Genomic DNA, 19,944 nt, shown 5'->3' with positions numbered 1-19,944 from the left:
CAGCTTTAGCAGGAGTGGAAGACACTAGATGATTTGGTATATATATAGTACAATCAATGACTAGGAGAGAGCAACCAAGAGCTAGCAGACTGATGGGATAGGCTTTTAAGGTGATTGCGATGGATGGTCAAAGTTGTATGAAATATTTAAAATAAAAGAATCTTCTATAGTTTAATACATGTCAGTTTTTCTTGACGGATATGAATTAATACTTTTGAAGGTTTTACATTTTGGATTAAATAGATCCTTTACATTTAAATTTTATAACATTACTTGATCTATTTAATATAAAATTTTTAGTATAGGGAAGGTGTCAATTTAATATAAAATTTTTAGTATAGGGAAGGTGTCAATTAGAAGCAGTGGCACTATTTACATATGTGCCCATAAAACATAATCCCATGGGAGCAAAGTGCACACTTGCTCCCTTGGGCAAAAAACCCAAGTAGAAGGACTTTTGATCTAAACTTTTTGGAATCACCTTAGAATCACAAGATAAATAATTTCCACAGAAACGCATTCCTACACACCTAATCTAACTGTCCAAAAAATAAACAGTCTCAATTCTCTTTTGAAATGGGATTTTATCAGGCAAATTAAGGAGAAGTTTTAACTTTTCATTTCTTTCTTAGATTGATCACCAGGATGAGTAGATAATATCGCTAAACTATGGCATCCAAAAAATACTGCAGGGTATTGTCCAATGAAAAAATCACATTATATTCAAATATAGAGAGATTGTATTTTTTTTAAAGTTATAGCACATACGTTTACATCGCCAACTATATAATTGTACTTGTATACATGTGCGAATGTGGCCATGTTTATATCTATATATATATATATATATATATATATATATATATATAATAGTGATATATACTTTATTTGATGTATGTTATTCATTATGTGCATGTGCAAGTGAGGAATGAAAAATAGATGTTTTTATTTGACATATGCTATTCATAACATACTTTATTTGATGTATGCTATTCCTTTATTTGACTTCAAACATGTTTTTAAAGGACTTTTCATGTGTACGTGTGGAATAAAAAATAGATGGTTTAGTGTTAACGTCCTTGCATAAGAGTTAAATTGGGCTCTTATAGAGCCTCTCTCTCTCTCTCTCTCTCTCGCTATATATATATATATATATATATATATATATAGATGGAGGGCAAAATTATTCTTATTTTTAATTTTTATTCAATTTCAAAAGATGTACATTATAGTTTTAGTTTAGGGTTTTTAAATTTTTTAAGGATTCTGGGTTTTTTTATATTTTTTATTTACTTCATAGGTACTATTCACAAGTACTGCTACTACTATGCTCATGGGTATTGTTTACAAGGATAAAACTGTTATTACAAATTTTAAGTTTAAGTTAGGATATATGGGTCAATGTATTATTTGTTTGGATACTTTTTGTACTTGAAATATTAAATAATACTACAAAAAGGTGCGTGGGCCTAGGCGAAGGCAGTCACGTGATTTCTAGAATTAAGAAAAAAGTAAAGCTCGGGCTTTTGCAACCCCCCCAGCTTGGAGCTTAGGGTTTCTTCAGCAACAAGGCCAAGGAACTATAACCAAATTTAGGGTTGCTGATTTTGGCCCAAGTTTTGCCAAGTTAGCCTAGATTTTGCTGATTTCAGCAGGTTTTTGTTGATCATATGCTTAGGATTTGTGATTCCAACAAATCCATGACGACAAGAAGGGACCGTGGTCCATTTTATGATACCATAAGTGCCAGAATTGAAGAACTCGAAAGGCAAGTTCAGCAGCTGACACAGCAGTTGGCGAGCCTTAATAATGAGCAAGAAAGTGATCTCTCATCCTAAGAGAATCTCGAATACAAGCAATTTCACTTTTGCTCGAGTGATGAAGATGGTGACAGAAGACTTAGATCTGGGGAACATCATTTGAGGGTTTTCAATTTGAAGGACGAGATTCTTGATTTTGACACAGATTGCATAAAAAATCAGCAATTCGTAGATTGAGATTCACCACCAATCTTTGATACGTACTCCGAAGAACAAGAAGATCGTTTAAGGGATTCGATCTATGATAAGGATCAAGATGATGATGAAGAGATTTTAGAAGAGGGCGAAGAATTGGAGAGAAGGTAGCAGGAAGACTTATCCAAATCATGGCTTTTGAAGATCTCATTAATATCGAGGAGATAGAGCATTCAAGAAATTTAGGGTATTGGAACCAGAGTAGTGCAAAAGGGAAACTAAGTGGAAAGGGGGAAAATGTAAAGAAATAGATGGGTATAAACTTTGGTACATAGGAAAGGATAATAATAGAAATTATCTAGGTATATAATAAACAAATATTTAAAAAATAAAGTAGTTAATGTCAAGAGAATATGTGATTGGCTCCTATTAATTAAACTTGTATTAGGGGAAGAGATAATTAATATAATTAGTGCCCATGCACCACAAGTGGGATTTGAGGATAGAATTAATAGACAATTCTAGGAGGACATGGATGGATTAGTTCAAGACATACTAAATGGAGAAAGGACCTTTTTAGGAAGCGACTTAAGTAGTCATGTAGGGAAGGATAATAGAGGATATGAAGGGGCTCATGTGGATATGGGTTTGGTGAAAGCAATGAGATGGATGAGTGATGCAGATCAAAATTTGGATGCTACAAATTTTAAATTTTATTCCTAACGCAGTAAAAAATTTACCAGCAAACAACACTGGCAAAGATAACCGTTTTAGAGAGAGAAGTAAAATTCCAGAAGGGAATCACAAGAAGAAAGAACAAAACGCACAAATCCAAGTATCCCGCAACGGGCCCATAAACAAAAGAGAAGAAACAACACCCACAAAGGGGCCTCTCTCTCTCTCTCTCTCCATGATCTCAAAGATCACCTTTTTTCATTAACAAAATTCAATTCCCAATTACATTGTACCCTTTTATAAGGGTTCCTTTCCAAACCTTTCTAAAAAAGATAGTCTTCCTTATCTAATAAGCTAATACTATACTCAAATAAATTTTATCCCTAAAAAAGCTAACTATTACCTCTTCACATAAAAATAAAAACCGTAGAGATAAAAAATCTTTTATCCCTCAACTAATAAAGAGATAAGCATCTTTAAAGCTAAAACCGATAGCGTCCTATTTTCCTAAAAAAAAACTATGCAAAAGAATGAATCTAAGAAAAGACTTATACTTTAAAAAAAACGCAGTAGCCTAAAATAAATAGACTTTATCAAACTAACCTAAAAACTATTAAATCCTCTTTCTAAACATCAATCCTAATAGATAAAAATATAAATTCTACTCAACCTCTAAAAATAAAATTAAGAAAAAAAATTTAAAAATTTGTAGCATCCAAATTTTGATCTGCATCAATGAGGCTACTCTAGATTTTGCTATGGTCTACCGCTTAGCGATAGTAAACACTTTTAAAAAGCGAGATGAATATTTAATAACCTATAAAAGTGGATTATATAAAAGCCAGATAGACTTCTTCCTAGTTAAAAAGGTGAATCGACCAGCATGTAAAGACTGTAAGGTTATCTCAGGAGAGACTTTGACTATGTAACACAGGCTTGTGGTGATGGACATCTACATGAAGAGATGGACGAGAAGGGGTGAAATTAATAGGTGTCAAAGAACTAGGCATTGGAATTTAAAAAATAAGAAAATAGACTTATTTAGGGATAAATTAGTTAAAGAAGGAACATGGAACTCTGAACATGAGTATGAGATGGCTGACTGTATTGATAAAGTGGCAAAAGAAGTTTCAAGAGAAACTAGAGGACAAACAAATTCTGATAAGGAAACTTGGTGGTCGAATAATGAGGTTCAAAAGGCCATTAGCGAAAAACGATCATGTTATAAAACTTGACAATGTGATAGAAATGATCAATACTTTGAAGAATATAAAAAATACTAAGAAAAACACTAAACAAATAGTAAGAACAACCTTCAGGCATATGATAATCTATACAGTAAACTAGGAATAAGAAAAAAAGAAAGTCGTCCTAAAATTAACAAAAATGAGAGAAAAAAGTGTAGGAATCTAGATCACATTAACCGCATTAAAAATGATGATCAACGAGTCTTGGTGAAGGATAAAGCGACCAATGAAAGGTGGAGAGTTTACTTTCAAAAATTATTATATGAACACAATGGGAACACGTCGGTAAAAAGAAAAGTTGACATAAATGAGGGCGGATGTCATAGATACATTCATAGGATTAGGATATCGAATGTGAAAGGAGTTTTGAATAGGATGAAGATATAAAAAGCTTTAAGATCAGATGGTATCTGGATATAGGTTTGGAAGTGCATGGGGAACATCAGCATTGACTGGTTGACCAAGTTGTTCAACAAAGTATTGAAAATAAATAAAATGCTAGACTAATGGAGAATAAGTATTGTGGTACCTATTTACAAAGAACAAAGACGACATACAAAATTGTGCGAACAATTGAGGGATTAAACTTATGAGCCATACTATGAAGCTATAGTAGAAATGATGAGCTACAATTAAGGCATAAAACGAGTGCATAAGAAAACCAATTCGGTTGTATGCTAGGGAGGTCTACAATTGAGACTATTTTTTTTCTTAGGCAGCTGATTGAGAAATTTAAGGCGAAGGGAAAGGACCTCTGGATGCTCTATTGATCTAGAGAAAGCTTATGATAGAGTATTGGGAGATTTAATTTCATGGGTATTGGAAAATAAAGGAGTCTCCAATTATTATATCGACTTGGTGAGAGATATGTACAAGGGAGCGCTAACTATTGCACGAACTAGGGGAGAGACGAGTTAGTGTCAGTGACAATAGGTCTACATTAGGGGTTAGCGTTGAGCCCATACCGCTTTGTCTTAGTTATGGACAACTTAACTACGCACCTACAAGATGAGGTACCGTGGTGCATGTTGTTTGCAGATGATATAGTTTTGATTAATGAGACTCGAAACGACGTCAACACAAAGTTAGAACTTTTGATGGATGCCCTAGACTCTAAAAGATTTTAAAATTAGCAGGACTAAGACATAGTATATGGAATGCAAGTTTAGTAATAGTAGGAGTAGAAATGAGGAAGTAGTTAAGATTGACGGGCAAAAAATATCAAAAAGAGTGTGATTTCGACATCTTGCATCGATAATTCAAGAGATTGAGGAAGATGTTGCACATAATTAAAGCTCCTAGGGCGAAGTGGAGATGTGCAACTGGGGTTTTATGTAATCGTCGTACACTAATGACGCTGAAGAAGAGGTTCTATAGGGCAACTATGAGACCAACTTTACTTTATGAGCCGGAATCTAGCGCGATCAAGAAATAACATACTCATAGGATGAGTACAGCTGAGATGAGGATATTGAGATGGATCAGTGGCAAGACAAAAAGGGATAGAATTTTAAATGAATACACTCAGGAGAACTTAGGTGTGGTTCCAATAGGCAATAAAATGAGAGAAAGTAAACTTAAGAGGGCTGGCCATGGGCAATGGAGACCCAGTACAATACCTGTCAACAGGTACGAATTGGTTAAAGTCGAAAGCTCAACAACGGCAAGGGGTAGACCCAAAAACATATGGTTGAAAGTATAGAGAAAAGATATGGGGACTTATGACCTCATTGAAGGTATATAACCCTTGATAGAACGGAATGACGGACCAAGATTTGTGTAACCGACCCCAAATAGTTCGGAAAAGACTTTGATGATGATGATGAATTAGAGTAACGTAGATGAAACATGGTCAACTCATAAACCAAAATTGTTACCCTGATTTCAGGAAGCATTGAAATAGTTGTTAAAGAAACCTCTAAAGACAAAAAAATTGGGCTTGAAGTTTCCTACACGATATTCAATAGGAGTTGAAGGATAGTTGTATTTGATAAATTTTTATTAATTGATCAATACATATTAGGATTCGTTTATTGAGGAATTCATTTTAACATGAATAATATTTGAGCCCACAAAAAAAAAAGGTTGAAGGTGGTTTTGATGCTGAATTCATTTTAACGCTAATCAAAACTCGCAGACGCCATTTCTCCAACCAGGGGAGAATCATGAAGGGAAAAATTATTTTTATTTTAAATTTTTATTCAATTCCAAAGGATGTATATTATAACTTTAATTTTAGAATTTAAATTTATGGTTTTTCAAATTTTTAGGCTTCTAAGTTTTTTATTTTTTTATTTTTTTATTTACTTCATGAGTACCATTCACAAGTATGGCTCATGAGTAATGTTCACAGTGATAAAACTGTCATTATGAATTTTAAGTTTTAAGTTAGGATATATGGGTCAATATATTAGTTGTTTGGACACTTTTTGTACTTAGAACATTAAAGAATATTATAAAGAAGTGCGTGGGGGCTAGGAGAAGTTAGTTAAGTAGTAATTTTCCATAATTGAAAAAAAAAATACTTACGTTTTTGCAACCCTAGCTTGGGTGTGGAGAAAATAAGAAACCCTATGTTTCTTTGAGTTGTTTTTGGTTTTGTTTCTTGCTGATTTTACTATTTTCTCAAAATTTCCTGCATCAAATATATATATATATATATATATATATATATATGAAAAAGCTACCAAAAGGTGACTCTTATAATGAAGAGTAATATAGGTGGAATCCAAGCTATTAGATCTTCATCGGGTGGTTGAAAACACATGTCACCACTGGAATTTTAATATTTTTTTTACAAATCAGATCAAGATGAAAGTTAAGGTTCATACTTGACACCATCGTGCGCCATATAAAAATATTAAAAAATATTTTCAAAATTTTAAAACGACCAAATTGCCCCCACAATTTTTCAGCAGTATTTTCATGTTAAATTTTTTATACACACCATTGTGCGCCATCTAAAAATGTTAAAAAGATATTTTAAAAATTTAAAATGACCAAAGTACTTCCACAAGTTTTCAGGGGTATTTTCATTTTAAATTTTTGAAAATATTTGTTTTATTTTCTTTATTGTGAGCCCTATTTTTTTAGTACACGTTCAAAATTTCATCTCGATCTGATTTGTAAAAAAAAGACAAAAAATTCTAGTAACATGCATTTTCAACCATATGATAAAGATCAGACCGTTGAGATTCTACCTACAGTATTATTCATTATAGGTGCTACTTTTTGGTAGCTTTTTTCCACGCATATATATATATATATATATATATATATATATATATATGGAAAAGTCTTTCCAACGCCTATAAGCGAAAATGAATAGTGATTTCACCTACCCTCATCATCATCCAAATTTCATCGCACGCTCACGATTGTCTGGTAGTGTTTTATTTTTCATTTTTTTTCTATAATCGGAATGACCTGAAATTTGGAGGGTATGTACATCTTACTAAGGCGCATCTAATAAAAATATTAAAAAAACTTTTCCTAAAAAATAAATTGACCAAAATACCCCTAAAATTTTTCGGGGCTATTGTGGTCAATTTTTTTCATGTAAAATATTTTTTTTTTATAATTTTCGAAGATTCCCCTATTTTTGATGAATACAGGCTCCAAAAATGAAACACTACCAGACAATCGTGACCGCGCGATGAACTTTGGATGGTGATAGGGTAGGCGAAATCACTGTTCCTTTTCGCCTATAGGCGTTGCGTAGTGTTTTCTAATATATATATATATATATATATATATATATATATATATATATATATATATATATATATATATATATATATATATATATATATATATACTTCTTCTTATTCGGGAAGAACTTCAGTAAACTGGAATATAGATGGAATATCTGAACATCAAATCTTAGATACCATGAGACATGACAATGTATGCATCTGCATGCAAAATGGTAGGAACCCATGATCAAGAAAAAGCAAAAGCTATAGTCTGTGGTTTTACAGGACGGTTACGTGGATGGTGGGATTTCCATCTCCCAGAATCTATTAAAAAACAAATATTAAATAATACAAGACGGACTGCAAAAAATGAACAAAACCAAGATGTCCTTTATACAGAAAGTGATGCAGTCAATACACTAATTTATACTATTACTCTCCATTTTATAGGAAATACAGCAGTCTTAGCATCTAGATCCGAGATCTTTTATCTAATTTAAGATGTCCGACTCTTTGTCTCCAGCCCAAGACCCAAATAAGCAAACCTCCTCAGTGTCCAAATCTGCTTACATAGATAATGCTTTCCTAGCTGATATTACCATAGATGACAAACACATTCATATTGACCCACATAAATTAGCTCCCATTTATCTTCAAAACTATTTAAACCCGATCAATGGTATCAAAACCCGTGAATGGTATGAATCAGTTTTAATGGAAACAGGATCAGTTTCTAATGTTCACTTCTTTCAAGGAAATACAAATCTGTATGCTTACTCTAAGCTACAGATCAAAAAATTACTTACCTATGAGGATTGAGGCAACAACCCTACTCAAGGGAAAAAATTATTAAATACTGAATACCAATATAAATATGTTCGGTATGCTGAATATATTGAAGCCTGGCATAAAGTCTTTTTATACCAGAATCCTAATAATACTCATTCCTGGTATATACAGTTCAAAATGCCTATACTTGAAAGATTTCTTAGCTGGTTCCGCCATCGGTTCCTTATTTGGGGATCTTCTATCCAAATACTGCCAGACACTTTTCAAGCCTTCCAAAATAGATTCTCTGAACATAATACATGTACAGATTTGATAGACTACCATCTTTATTTCATGTCTATATATCAAATACCCTGGATCTGCAAATGGGAGTATGCTATTTCCGAAAGTAATTCTAATAATTATACATATATTCCCCGTCTTGGGAAAACTATTAAAATCAAATGGTGGGATATATTTAGCACGGACCCACGTTCTTTTCCTCTCAAAAGGATTCCTCCATCATTTGACATATATAATACTTCTGCTCATAATACTGCACCCAATACTGTTGACCTACATACTTTCTCTTCTTATATTAAGCAAATGAAACAAGCCTATCCTAATGCTACTCTTGCTGAATTAGAAAAACAACTCTTTGGAATATTTGCTGAACCTTCTACAGTACCGGCGACATCAGAAGAAACGGTCCAATCCGGTAATCCCTTACTTGAGAATTTCAGTCAAAAACCAGACTCTTAAGGCCAGGCCCATTTAGTTCAAGAAAATATTCTCCTTATCTAGAAAATATCCCAAAAGCAGACCTGATATGACCCTTTGAATAGTGAAAAGCAGGATTCCTTCACTTGATAAGACTCCTACACATATAAAACAAGTGGAAGTAACCCCAAGCACAGTAATTAGATTCCTTTTATGATATGACTAAATATTAGTCAAATCAATCCCTTCTTCTTCGAACATCAAAGCGTCCACGTGTCCTCAATAAATAGTACCATGATTATTTTTTTATAAAGCAAGATCCTCACCGATCGCTGTTGTTTTATTTACTGCCACCCATTCCACCAAGCCTTCATCACCGACACTACTGAGACTTCCGCAGCCACAAAAGCAATCTTCCTTATCTACAAAGGCATCTTCAATCATATCACCATCTTCTCAGGCGCGCATCTTAGTCCACCTGGCAGCCATCGACATTCGGCACCGTCTATAAAACCCCATCTCCGCTAACGTTGAAGGCAGAGAGCAAGGAAACCTCACAGCCACATCAGAAGTCCTTCTTCAACATTCCTCTCTTATTTTTCTCTGCTATTCTCTCTTTCCTTTCTACTGCAGTAGGTTAGCTTTCTTACAGTCCTGTATACACCGTCTACTACAAAGTCGGTAACTTTTATTCTTACTTTTCTTCATGTGTGATTGTAATTTCTCTTTTCTCCCTACTTACTGTCCATCAGAATGGAAGTTCTTTAATAGCTACTGTATATGTCAACAATAAGTTTCATGTAAACATTACTATTCCATTGTAATATTGATGCTATAGTTATGAAATGCAATTGAAATTAGTTTTCAATATTAAAATTAGAAATTCAACTCATACCTCTTGGATTATCTTAGATGTTTCTGTTATTTCCGCTATCTTCATAATAGTTTTATTCCTCTATTATATAGGAATTTTACGACAATTAATTAACTATAATTAAGCTTTATTCATGTTTTTAAGATAAATGATAAGATTTATGCAAAATAAATTAGGGTAGATCTCGGCACGTTTATGGTATCAGAGCCAACCCAGTTCACACCTGTTCACTATCTTAGTAAAGAATCACTAGCTTCAAGAACAACTTCATCATAGGAAATCTAATAAAATTCATCCATTAAAGAAAGTTGGTCCGAGAGTTGAGGTTAGAGACGCTCAGACACCCAGTCTAAAGACCGTTAAGGCCAAGAGAGCCGCTGAGGTCAAAACAGACATAAGAGGTAGTCAAGGAGGACTGTCCAGATAACACTCATCCGCAACCTAATATATTTCAATTCTTTGGATTTCATCTATATGTGGACTAGATGTCATAGACTGATTAAATGCTTGTTCTCTATTTTCAATTGTAACATTCATAGGTTCATCAAATTCTTCCTGAAGTATTAAGGTTTTATGTTCAGGAACCTTTTCTTTGGTTTTATTTGTAATATCATGTTTAGATAATTTTGATATTAATTGATCCATTAATGTTTTATTATCATCTCCGATAAGAAATTTTTCTTTATTTAGCTCAGGAGGAGGTTTAAATAGTAATTGTTTTGGTACAGGAATGGATGGAGCTGAAGATAAGAGATTTTCAATTCGTACTGTTTGTTTGCCTATTGTTTTTATTTGATAGAAGTTGAAAGTCTTCCTGGTTACAAGTAACAGACAAGGTCTGTTCTACAGCTTTTATGGCATAACCTATTTTTAAATCGAATGTTCCTTTTTTATATACATTAGATATAGGTACTTTTGGTATATTCCAATTTTGTATTTGATTTTCAATATCATTTATAATTACTTCTTCTTTATTCTTAATCCTTAGAGTATTACTAGTTTCTCCAACAGCTTTATCCGTAAGATTTCTAATAAAATTTTCCATTATTAGGTTGCGGATGAGTGTTATCTGGACAGTCCTCCTTGACTACCTCTTATGTCTGTTTTGACCTCAGCAGCTCTCTTGGCCTTAACGGTCTTTAGACTGGGTGTCTGAACGTCTCTAACCTCAACTCTCGGACCAACTTTCTTTAATGGATGAATTTTATTAGATTTCCTATGATGAAGTTGTTCTTGAAACTAGTGATTCTCTACTAAGATAGTGAACAGGTGTGAACTGGGTTGGCTCTGATACCATAAACGCACCGAGACCTATCCTAATTTATTTTGCATAAATCTTATCCTTTATCTTAAAAACATGAATAAAGCATAATTATAGTTAATTAATTGTCGTAAAATTCCTATATAATAGAGGAATAAAACTATTATGAAGATAGCGGAAATAACAGAAACATCTAAGATAATCCAAGAGGTATGAGTTGAATTTCTAATTTTAATACTGAAAACTAATTTCCATTGCATTTCATAACTATAGCATCAATATTACAATGGAATAGTAATATTTACATGAAACTTACTGTTGACATATACAGTAGCAATTAAACAACTTCCATTCTGATGGACAATAAGTGGGGAGAAAAGAGAAATTACAATCACACATGAAGAAAAGTAAGAATAAAAGTTATCGACTTTGTAGTAGACGGTGTATACAGGACTGTAAGAAAGCTAACCTACTGCAGTAGAAAGGAAAGAATAGCAGAGAAAAATAAGAGAGGAATGTTGAAGGACTTCTGATGTGGCTGTGAGGTTTCCTTGCTCTCTGCCTTCAACGTTAGCGGAGATGGGGTTTTATAGACGGAGCCGAATGCCGATGGCTGCCAGGTGGACTAAGATGCGCGCCTGAGAGGATGGTGATATGATTGAAGATGCCTTTGTAGATAAGGAAGACTGCTTTTATGGCCGCGGAAGTCTCAGTAGTGTCGGTGATGAAGGCTTGGTGGAATGGGATGCCATGTGGCAGTAAATAAAACAACAGCGGTTGGTGAGGATCTTGCTTTATAAAAAGATAATCATGGTACTATTTATTGAGGACATGTGGACGCTTTGATGTTCGAAGAAGAAGGGATTGATTTGACTAATATTTAGTCATATCGAAAAAGGAATCTAATTACTGTGCTTGGGGTTACTTCCGCTTGTTTTATATGTGTAGGAGTCTTATGAAGTGAAGGAATCCTGCTTTTCACTATTCAAAGGGTCATATCAGGTTTGCTTTTGGGATATTTTCTAGATAAGGAGAATATTTTCTTGGACTTAATGGGCCTGGCCCTAAGAGTCTGATTTTTGACTGAAATCCTCCAGTAAGGGATTACCGGATTGGACCGTTTCTTCTGATGTCGTCGGTACTGCAGAAGGTTCAGCAAATATTCCAAAGAGTTGTTTTTCTAATTCAGCAAGAGTAGCATTAGGATAGGCTTGTTTCATTTGCTTAATATAAGAAGAGAAAGTATGTAGGTCAACAGTATTGGGTGCAGTATTATGAGCAGAAGTATTATGTATCTCAGAGGATGGAGGAATCCTTTTGAGAGGAAAAGAACGTGGGTCCGTGCTAAATATATCCCACCATTTGATTTTAATAGTTTTCCCAAGACGGGGAATATATGTATAATTATTAGAATGATTTTCGGAAATAGCATACTCCCATTTGCAGATCCAGGGTATTTGATATATAGACATTAAATAAAGATGGTAGTCTATCAAATCTGTACATTTATTATGTTCAGAGAATCTATTTTGGAAGGCTTGAAAAGTGTCTGGCAGTATTTGGATAGAAGATCCCCAAATAAGGAACCAATGGCGGAACCAGCTAGGAAATCTTTCAAGTATAGGCATTTTGAACTGTTTATACCAAGAATGAGTATTATTAGGATTCTGGTATAAAAAGACTTTATGCCAGGCTTCAATATATTCAGCATATCGAAAATATTTATATTGGTATTCAGTATTTAATAATTTTTTCCCTTGAGTAGGGTTGTTACCCAAATCCTCATAGGTAAGTATTTTTTGATCTGTAGCTTAGAGTAAGCATACAGACTTGTATTTCCTTGAAAGAAGTGAACAATAGAAACTGATCATGTTTCCATTAAAACTGATGCATACCACTCACGGGTTTTGATACCATTGATCAGGTTTAAATGGTTTTGAAGATAAAGGGGAGCTAATTTATGTGGGTCAATATGAATGTGTTTGTCATCTATGGTAATATCAGCTAGGAAAGCATTTTCTATGTAAGCATATTTGGACACTGAGGAGGTTTGCTTATTTGGATTTTGGGCTGGAGACAAAGCAGGACTTGGTGTATTATGTTTTGGACTTGAATAAAATATTCTGGTACATTGGTGGATCTTAGTGGAGACATTGGTTGGAATGGTAAAAAGGGTTGGCCGAGCATAGGAGGCTCAGATGAATTAAAAGGAACTAAGCCCATTGGGGTTTTTTGTTTCGATTTGTGAGATATATTAGTATTCATATTCATACTTAGTTGAAAAAGTTGTAATCCGTAAGGGAGTGGCTCTTCAAGTGGAAGAGGTGGTAATGTACGGATATATATATATATATATATATATATATATATATATATATATATATAGGGGAGTGGATTCCATACACCGGGTTGACTGCTACAGTAAACACCCATGGCCTAGATTGGATCTGAGCCGATCTGACGGTCACGACCTCATTTTATATTTGAATTTTAAGTTTTTTTTCTACAAATCGAAATCACTTAAAATTTAGAGCATTCATTCTTCTCATCAAAGCGCACCTATAAAAAAAATAATTCGTAAAACATAAATTGACAAAAATACCCCCTATACGTTTCGGGGGTATTTTGGTCAATTTATGTTTTGCCAATTATTATTTTTATATTTTTATTAGATTTTAATATTTTTGAAGAATAGACGTCCCAATTTTCAAGTGATTTGGATTTGTAGAAAAAACAATGAAAATTCAAATACGAAATGAGATCGTGACCGTCAGATCGGCCCATATTCAATCTGAACAGTAGGCGTTTACTGTAGCAGTTAACCCATGAGCTGACAAGGTCTTTTCCGCCATATATATATATATATAAGAAAACACTCTTGTACGCAAGCTCACGTACAACTTAAAAGTGCGCCACCGGTTGAGATATTATAGAGGGGCAAAACAATAGTTGAGATGGAGGAGGTTCAAACATTTGAAACCTGCCAAACCTACACACTCTGTAACCCATCTCTTTCTATCGTTACACTTATGAAAGCTCCCCATCTCTTTCTCTCTCTTTTCTCTATTCACAATATCATCTATCTCTCTCTCTCTATTCACAATTCCATGTCTCTCTAACCTGCATCACAACAGGCCATAGCAACCCTCTATCTCTCTCTAGTCTTCATCGTAGAGGCCCTCTCTCTTCAATCTCCATCACAGCAAGCATTGCAGCCCTCTCTCACCCTCTCGTCTTTAGTGTAGAGGTTCTCTCTCTAACCTCCATTATAGCAGGCCGTTGCAACCATCTCTCTCCCTCTCATCTTCAATATGGAGCCCCCCTCTCTCTCTCTCTCTAATCTCCATCAGAAGGCCTGTTGCAACCCTCTCTCTTTCGTCTTCAGCGCAGAGGCCCCCTCTCTCTCTCTAATCTCCATCACAGTAGGCCCTTGCAGCTCTCTTTCGCACATCTTCATCATAGAGACCCTCTTTCTCTCTCTAACCTCCATCACAAGAAGTTGTTGGCATTTAGCCAGGTATTGGATTTGTTAAAAAATTATTTTTGGACCCAATAAGTTTTTTGACAGAGAGAGGAAGAGGGTCTTTGTGATTTGGTTCTGCCAGGAGAGAGAGAGATTAGGGTTTAAGGCACCTGGTTCAGCCAGGAGAGAGAGGGGGTTCTAGTTCAGCTAGGGGGAGAGAGGGGAGGAATGAATAGTCAATTGACGAGGAGTGTACACGGATAAATCTCAACCATTGGCGCACATTTAAGTTGTATACAAACCTGCGTACAATAATGTTTCCCTTATATATATATATATATATATATGTATATATATATATATATATATATGTATATATATATATATATATATATATATATATATAGATCTATATATATATATATATATATATATAGATCTATATATATATATATATATGTAGATATATGTATATGTATATATATATATATATGTACATATATGTATACATATACATATACATATATATATATATATATATATATATATAAAAAGTCTTCCAAATGCCTATAGGCGCAAATGAACATTGATTTCGCCTACCCTCATCACTGTCCAAAGTTCATCACACGGTCACGATTGTCTGGTAGTATTTCATTTTTCATTGTTTTTCTACAAATCGGAATGATCTGAAATTTGAAGCATGCATACATCTTAGTGAAGCGCGCCTAATAAAAATATAAAAAAAATAATTTTGGGAAACTAAATTGACCAAAATACCCCTGAAACATTTCGGGGGTATTTTGGTCAATTTATTTCATGTAAAATATTTTTTTGATATTTTTTGTAGATTCACCTATTTTTGATGAGCACACGATCCAAATTTCAGATAATTCTGATTTGTAAAAAAAAAAAATGAAAAATGAAGTATTACCGGACAATCAAGACCTTGCGATGAACTTTGGACGGTGATGAGGGTAGGCATAATCACTGTTCATTTTTGCCTATAGGCATTTTGTAGTATCTTCCACATATATATATATATATATATATATATGTAGTGTGTGTGTGTGTGTAGAAGGTGAGGTAACCTTATAAACATAGATAGAAGAGGAGGATTGTATAACATACTATTGAACTAATGCGCACTTCAAAACTACAAGAGAAGATTTAGTTTCGGTGCTGAAAAGTCTTGTGATGGTATGAAAAATCTATTGTTACCCTTCATTATGAAATATAAAGCTCCAAAAATGTTCTCGATCAAGCAAATCTATGTACACTTAAAATATTGAAAATAGACTGTCCAAATAATAACTTAGAAGATGCACTCCTCCCCCCCCTCCCAATATACATACATCTCAAGGTTGAGATGATCACTTTGAGGGTTTTCTAGCATCGGAACAACCTTTTTCGATGGGTTTTTGAGTTGTGCTCTACTTAAATAGTATTAGGTTGACACCTTATATAAATTTTCTTCATATATATATATATATATATATATGGAAGATGCTATTGTAAGCCGGTGGGCTTACAGGTAAAAATACGCCCATCGGCCCAAATTGAATCTGGGCCGATCTAACAGTCATGAGACAGTCACAACCTCATTTCGTGTTTGAATTTTAAATTTTTTTCTATAAAAATTCAAATAACCTGAAATTTTAGGTGGGTGTTCTTCTCATCAAGGCACACCTAATAAAAATATCAAAAGCATAATTCGTGATATTTTTTTGACCAAAATACCCATGAAAAGTTTCGGGGGTATTTTTGTCAATTTATTTCATGTAAATTATTTTTTTGATAGTTTTACCAAAATACCCCTAAAAATATCCGTCTCATGACCGTCAGATCGGCCCAGATTCAATCTGGGCCATTGGGCGTATTTTTACCTGTAAGCCCACTGGCTTACAGGATCATTTTCCTATATATATATATATATATATATATATATATATATATATATATATATATATATATATATATATATATGTGCGATGTCCAGTCCCAAGCACGAATGAGAAAGGAGGAGGGTTGTGTTAGGTTCGCAGCTAGCACAGTTGCCTAGCTAAAAGATCTTAGCTCTCTCCCTTAAAGTTTCCCCTATCTTGACCATTCACACCTAATTGCAAAGCATGATAAGACCCCCAAGGGAGGGAGGGAGGGAGGGAGGAAGGGAGGTAGGGGGTGGGCAACAAATGTTCTTCAGAATGACTGGGTGTAATGGGCATATACGTAATTCACCTGGTTGAAAGTGAAAGTCGCCAAAAAGTGATGAAATGCTCTCGAAACCAATGAACATGAGTGATGCAGGAAGGAAAGGTGGGAAATTAAATCCACCCTTTTCCTGAACCTTAAACAAGTAAAATAGTAATGCGTGAACAAAAACCCTTTTCAAAAATACCCCTATAAATAATAATGCGTGAACAATAACTGTGAACAGTAATGCATGAACAATACACGTGAATAATATGATGAATAGTAAATAAAAATATAAAAAAACCCTGGAATCCAAAAAAAAACTTAAAATCATAAAAATAGATCCTAAAACTAAAATAAAAATATATATCCTTTAAAATTGAATAGAAATTAAAAATAAGTATAATTTTGCCATCCATCATTGAGATTGTTTGCTGCTTGGTTCAGATAGGCAAGCTTCTTTGCTCCTCTGAGCTACCACTCTACCTGTGAAAAGTTGTGTCCACTCACTTCGGCCATTCCTAGCTCGACTCCGATAATGTAATTCCAAAAGGAGGAGCAAGATCAGAACTATCACTATTGGAAAAAGGTCGTTAGATGTAGCTCCAATAGAGCCTGAAGGAACTTAGGGTAGCTCCAATAGGCGATACGATGATGAAAAGTAGACTTAGGTGGTCTGGCCATGTGCAGCTTAGACCATCACCGGTTATGAGGGCTGATTTAGTTCGAGTGGAAAGTACTAAAAGGGCAAAGGGAAGGCCCAAAAGGACATAGATGGAAGAAGTGAGAAAAAATACAATGACTTATGGTCTGACTGAAGGCATAACCCTTTATAGAGTGGAATGGCGGAACACAATCCATGTAGCCAACTCCAAATAGTTGGGATAAGACTCAGATGACATATATATATATATATATATATACAATGACTTGGTCTGACTGAGGGCATGACCCTTGATAGAGTGAAATGGCGGAACACGATTTATGTAGCCGACTCCAAATAGTTGGGATAAGACTCAAATGACACATACATATATATATATATATATATATATATATATGGAAAATTTTATATAGAGCCGAGGCTCTAAACAATCAAATTAGAGCCTAACTCAAAAATTTCACTAGAAGAGGTTGTTTTGATGCCCAAATATCCTCAAATTGATAATCTTGACATCAAGATGCATGAACATGAGAAAAAAATGGATTCTAAGTTATGAAAATAGTGTACTTTATAACACATTTTTGGACCATCAATTTTCAAGATTTTCAAGTTTTCATAGATTTGTCGATCTACACTTTTTTCGAAGGTTTAAACTCTATAAATAAAAATGAAAGAATATTTTAAGGTTATCACAAAGATTTTCAGTATTGAAACCACATTTCTCGATACTATTTGAAAGTAGGCTCTAATTTGATTGTATAGAGCCTAGGCTCTATACAAACGGCACCCATATATATATATATATATGGGAAAGTACAGAATGAGACCATTTACTATTAATACAAGGTGGTCACATTAATCTTGACCAATGGACGTGAAATTGGGTGACTGCAATTATTCCATTGACCAAGCTCAAACTTCAAAAGAAATTTTCTCTAATTTTGTGACACATTCAAGCTATCAAATTTCACATCAAATGGTTGTAAGGAATTGTGACCACCTTGTATCAAAGGTAAATGGTCTCATTGTATACAATCCCACACACACACACACACACACACACACACACACACACACACATATATATATATATATATATATATATATATATATGTGAGTGTCTGTGTGTGTGTGTTAGCAATGTATATTTTATTTGGTATGTTAATTGTTTTGTGCATGTGTAAGCAAGCATTGCAAATGAGTGTGTGCTAGTTCCAAGTTGATTATTGAGGTGTTTGCAAAGGACTTTAAATTAGGCTCTTGCAGAGTCTTGGCCGCAAGGGAACATCCTGCATCAACTTTTTCAATGTTGGAGTATCCTATATCTGAAGTATTTGGAGAAGATTTTAATCAGTGTTTCTAGGCAATTCAAACAAAATTTCATCCTAGCAAGTATATATGGCTCATGGGGCCAAATGAACGTGATGAAATATGATGTTGAGATTTACCATATGGATTTGGAAGAGAACCCATCATTCCCATCTTCTCAACAAGAAATTGCACAAGAAAGCCGCCAAAGTAAACATTGAATGTAAGAGGTGGAACTAGAGGTACAATATATCCAACAACGGCCCTGTAAAGGATTCTCCATCAAAAACGTCAATTCATAACAGTGAGCAAAAAAAAGATTTCTCGTTTGGACATGGATTTTAGATTTGTTGTGCAACACAACCACGTTTGAGAAAATAATTTTATGGAAAAAACCAAAGGCATACATGTGCAAATATCTATAGCAACATGATCATTGGGTGAAAAAAAAAAAAAAAAATGAATGCCATGTTCATTGGATCATTTAAGCAAAATTACTTGAGTATCATGGTGTTAACAATTTTGCTAACACGTCCTTAGAAGCCCTTGAAGGCAAGTTGACTTTTTGGAATCCATATGCATTATGAACGTGACTCCTCTTTAGCCCTTGAGGAAAACAGGCCCAGGTCTTGTTGGATTTTCCACAACTTTCTTCCAAGATTACAAGGATATTCTAAGACATGCAAGTATGACATGGTTTCATTTCAAGGGGTTTGCATTTCACACATAACATCAAAGATTTTAGGGGGATCAAAAGTGTGCATTTGATACAAGAGATCTTTAGCCCTTGAGGAAAACAGGCCCAGGTCTTGTTGGATTTTCCACAACTTTCTTCCAAGATTACAAGGATATTCTAAGACATGCAAGTATGACATGGTTTCATTTCAAGGGGTTTGCATTTCACACATAACATCAAAGATTTTAGGGGGATCAAAAGTGTGCATTTGATACAAGAGAATTCTTTTTAAAAAACCAGAGAATTCTTTTTAAAAAAACTGATCTGTCTCTTTTTAAATACATAGAACCAGAGAATTCTTTTTAAAAAACAGAAAAACTAATTGTGAGATTCTTAAAAATATATAGGTACAAAATTAAGGGTCTATTTCATCCCCTAGTGAAATTAC

General features: G+C 34.1%; 1 protein-coding gene across 4 annotated transcripts in view; it reads right to left on the bottom strand.

The window, feature by feature from the left end:
- Positions 1-19,944, bottom strand: part of LOC18438147 (Zn-dependent exopeptidases superfamily protein) — a 97,381-nt gene that overhangs the window by 13,407 nt on the left and 64,030 nt on the right. For 2 of the 4 annotated variants that reach the window (XM_020669833.2, XM_020669834.2), the window contains exon 15: positions 18,961-19,085. The exons of the other annotated variants lie outside the window; for them this stretch is intronic. In XM_020669833.2, coding sequence (XP_020525492.1) covers positions 18,961-19,085 — 125 coding nt within the window. The remainder of the gene's footprint in view (positions 1-18,960; positions 19,086-19,944) is intronic. 4 annotated transcript variants of the gene reach the window in all.

This window comes from Amborella trichopoda, chromosome 6 (assembly GCF_054954075.1).
Source record: "Amborella trichopoda isolate Santa Cruz 75 chromosome 6, AtrichopodaSantaCruz75HAP2 v2.0, whole genome shotgun sequence".
NCBI classification, from domain to species: domain Eukaryota; kingdom Viridiplantae; phylum Streptophyta; class Magnoliopsida; order Amborellales; family Amborellaceae; genus Amborella; species Amborella trichopoda.
This window is presented reverse-complemented; position numbering and strand designations above follow the sequence as displayed.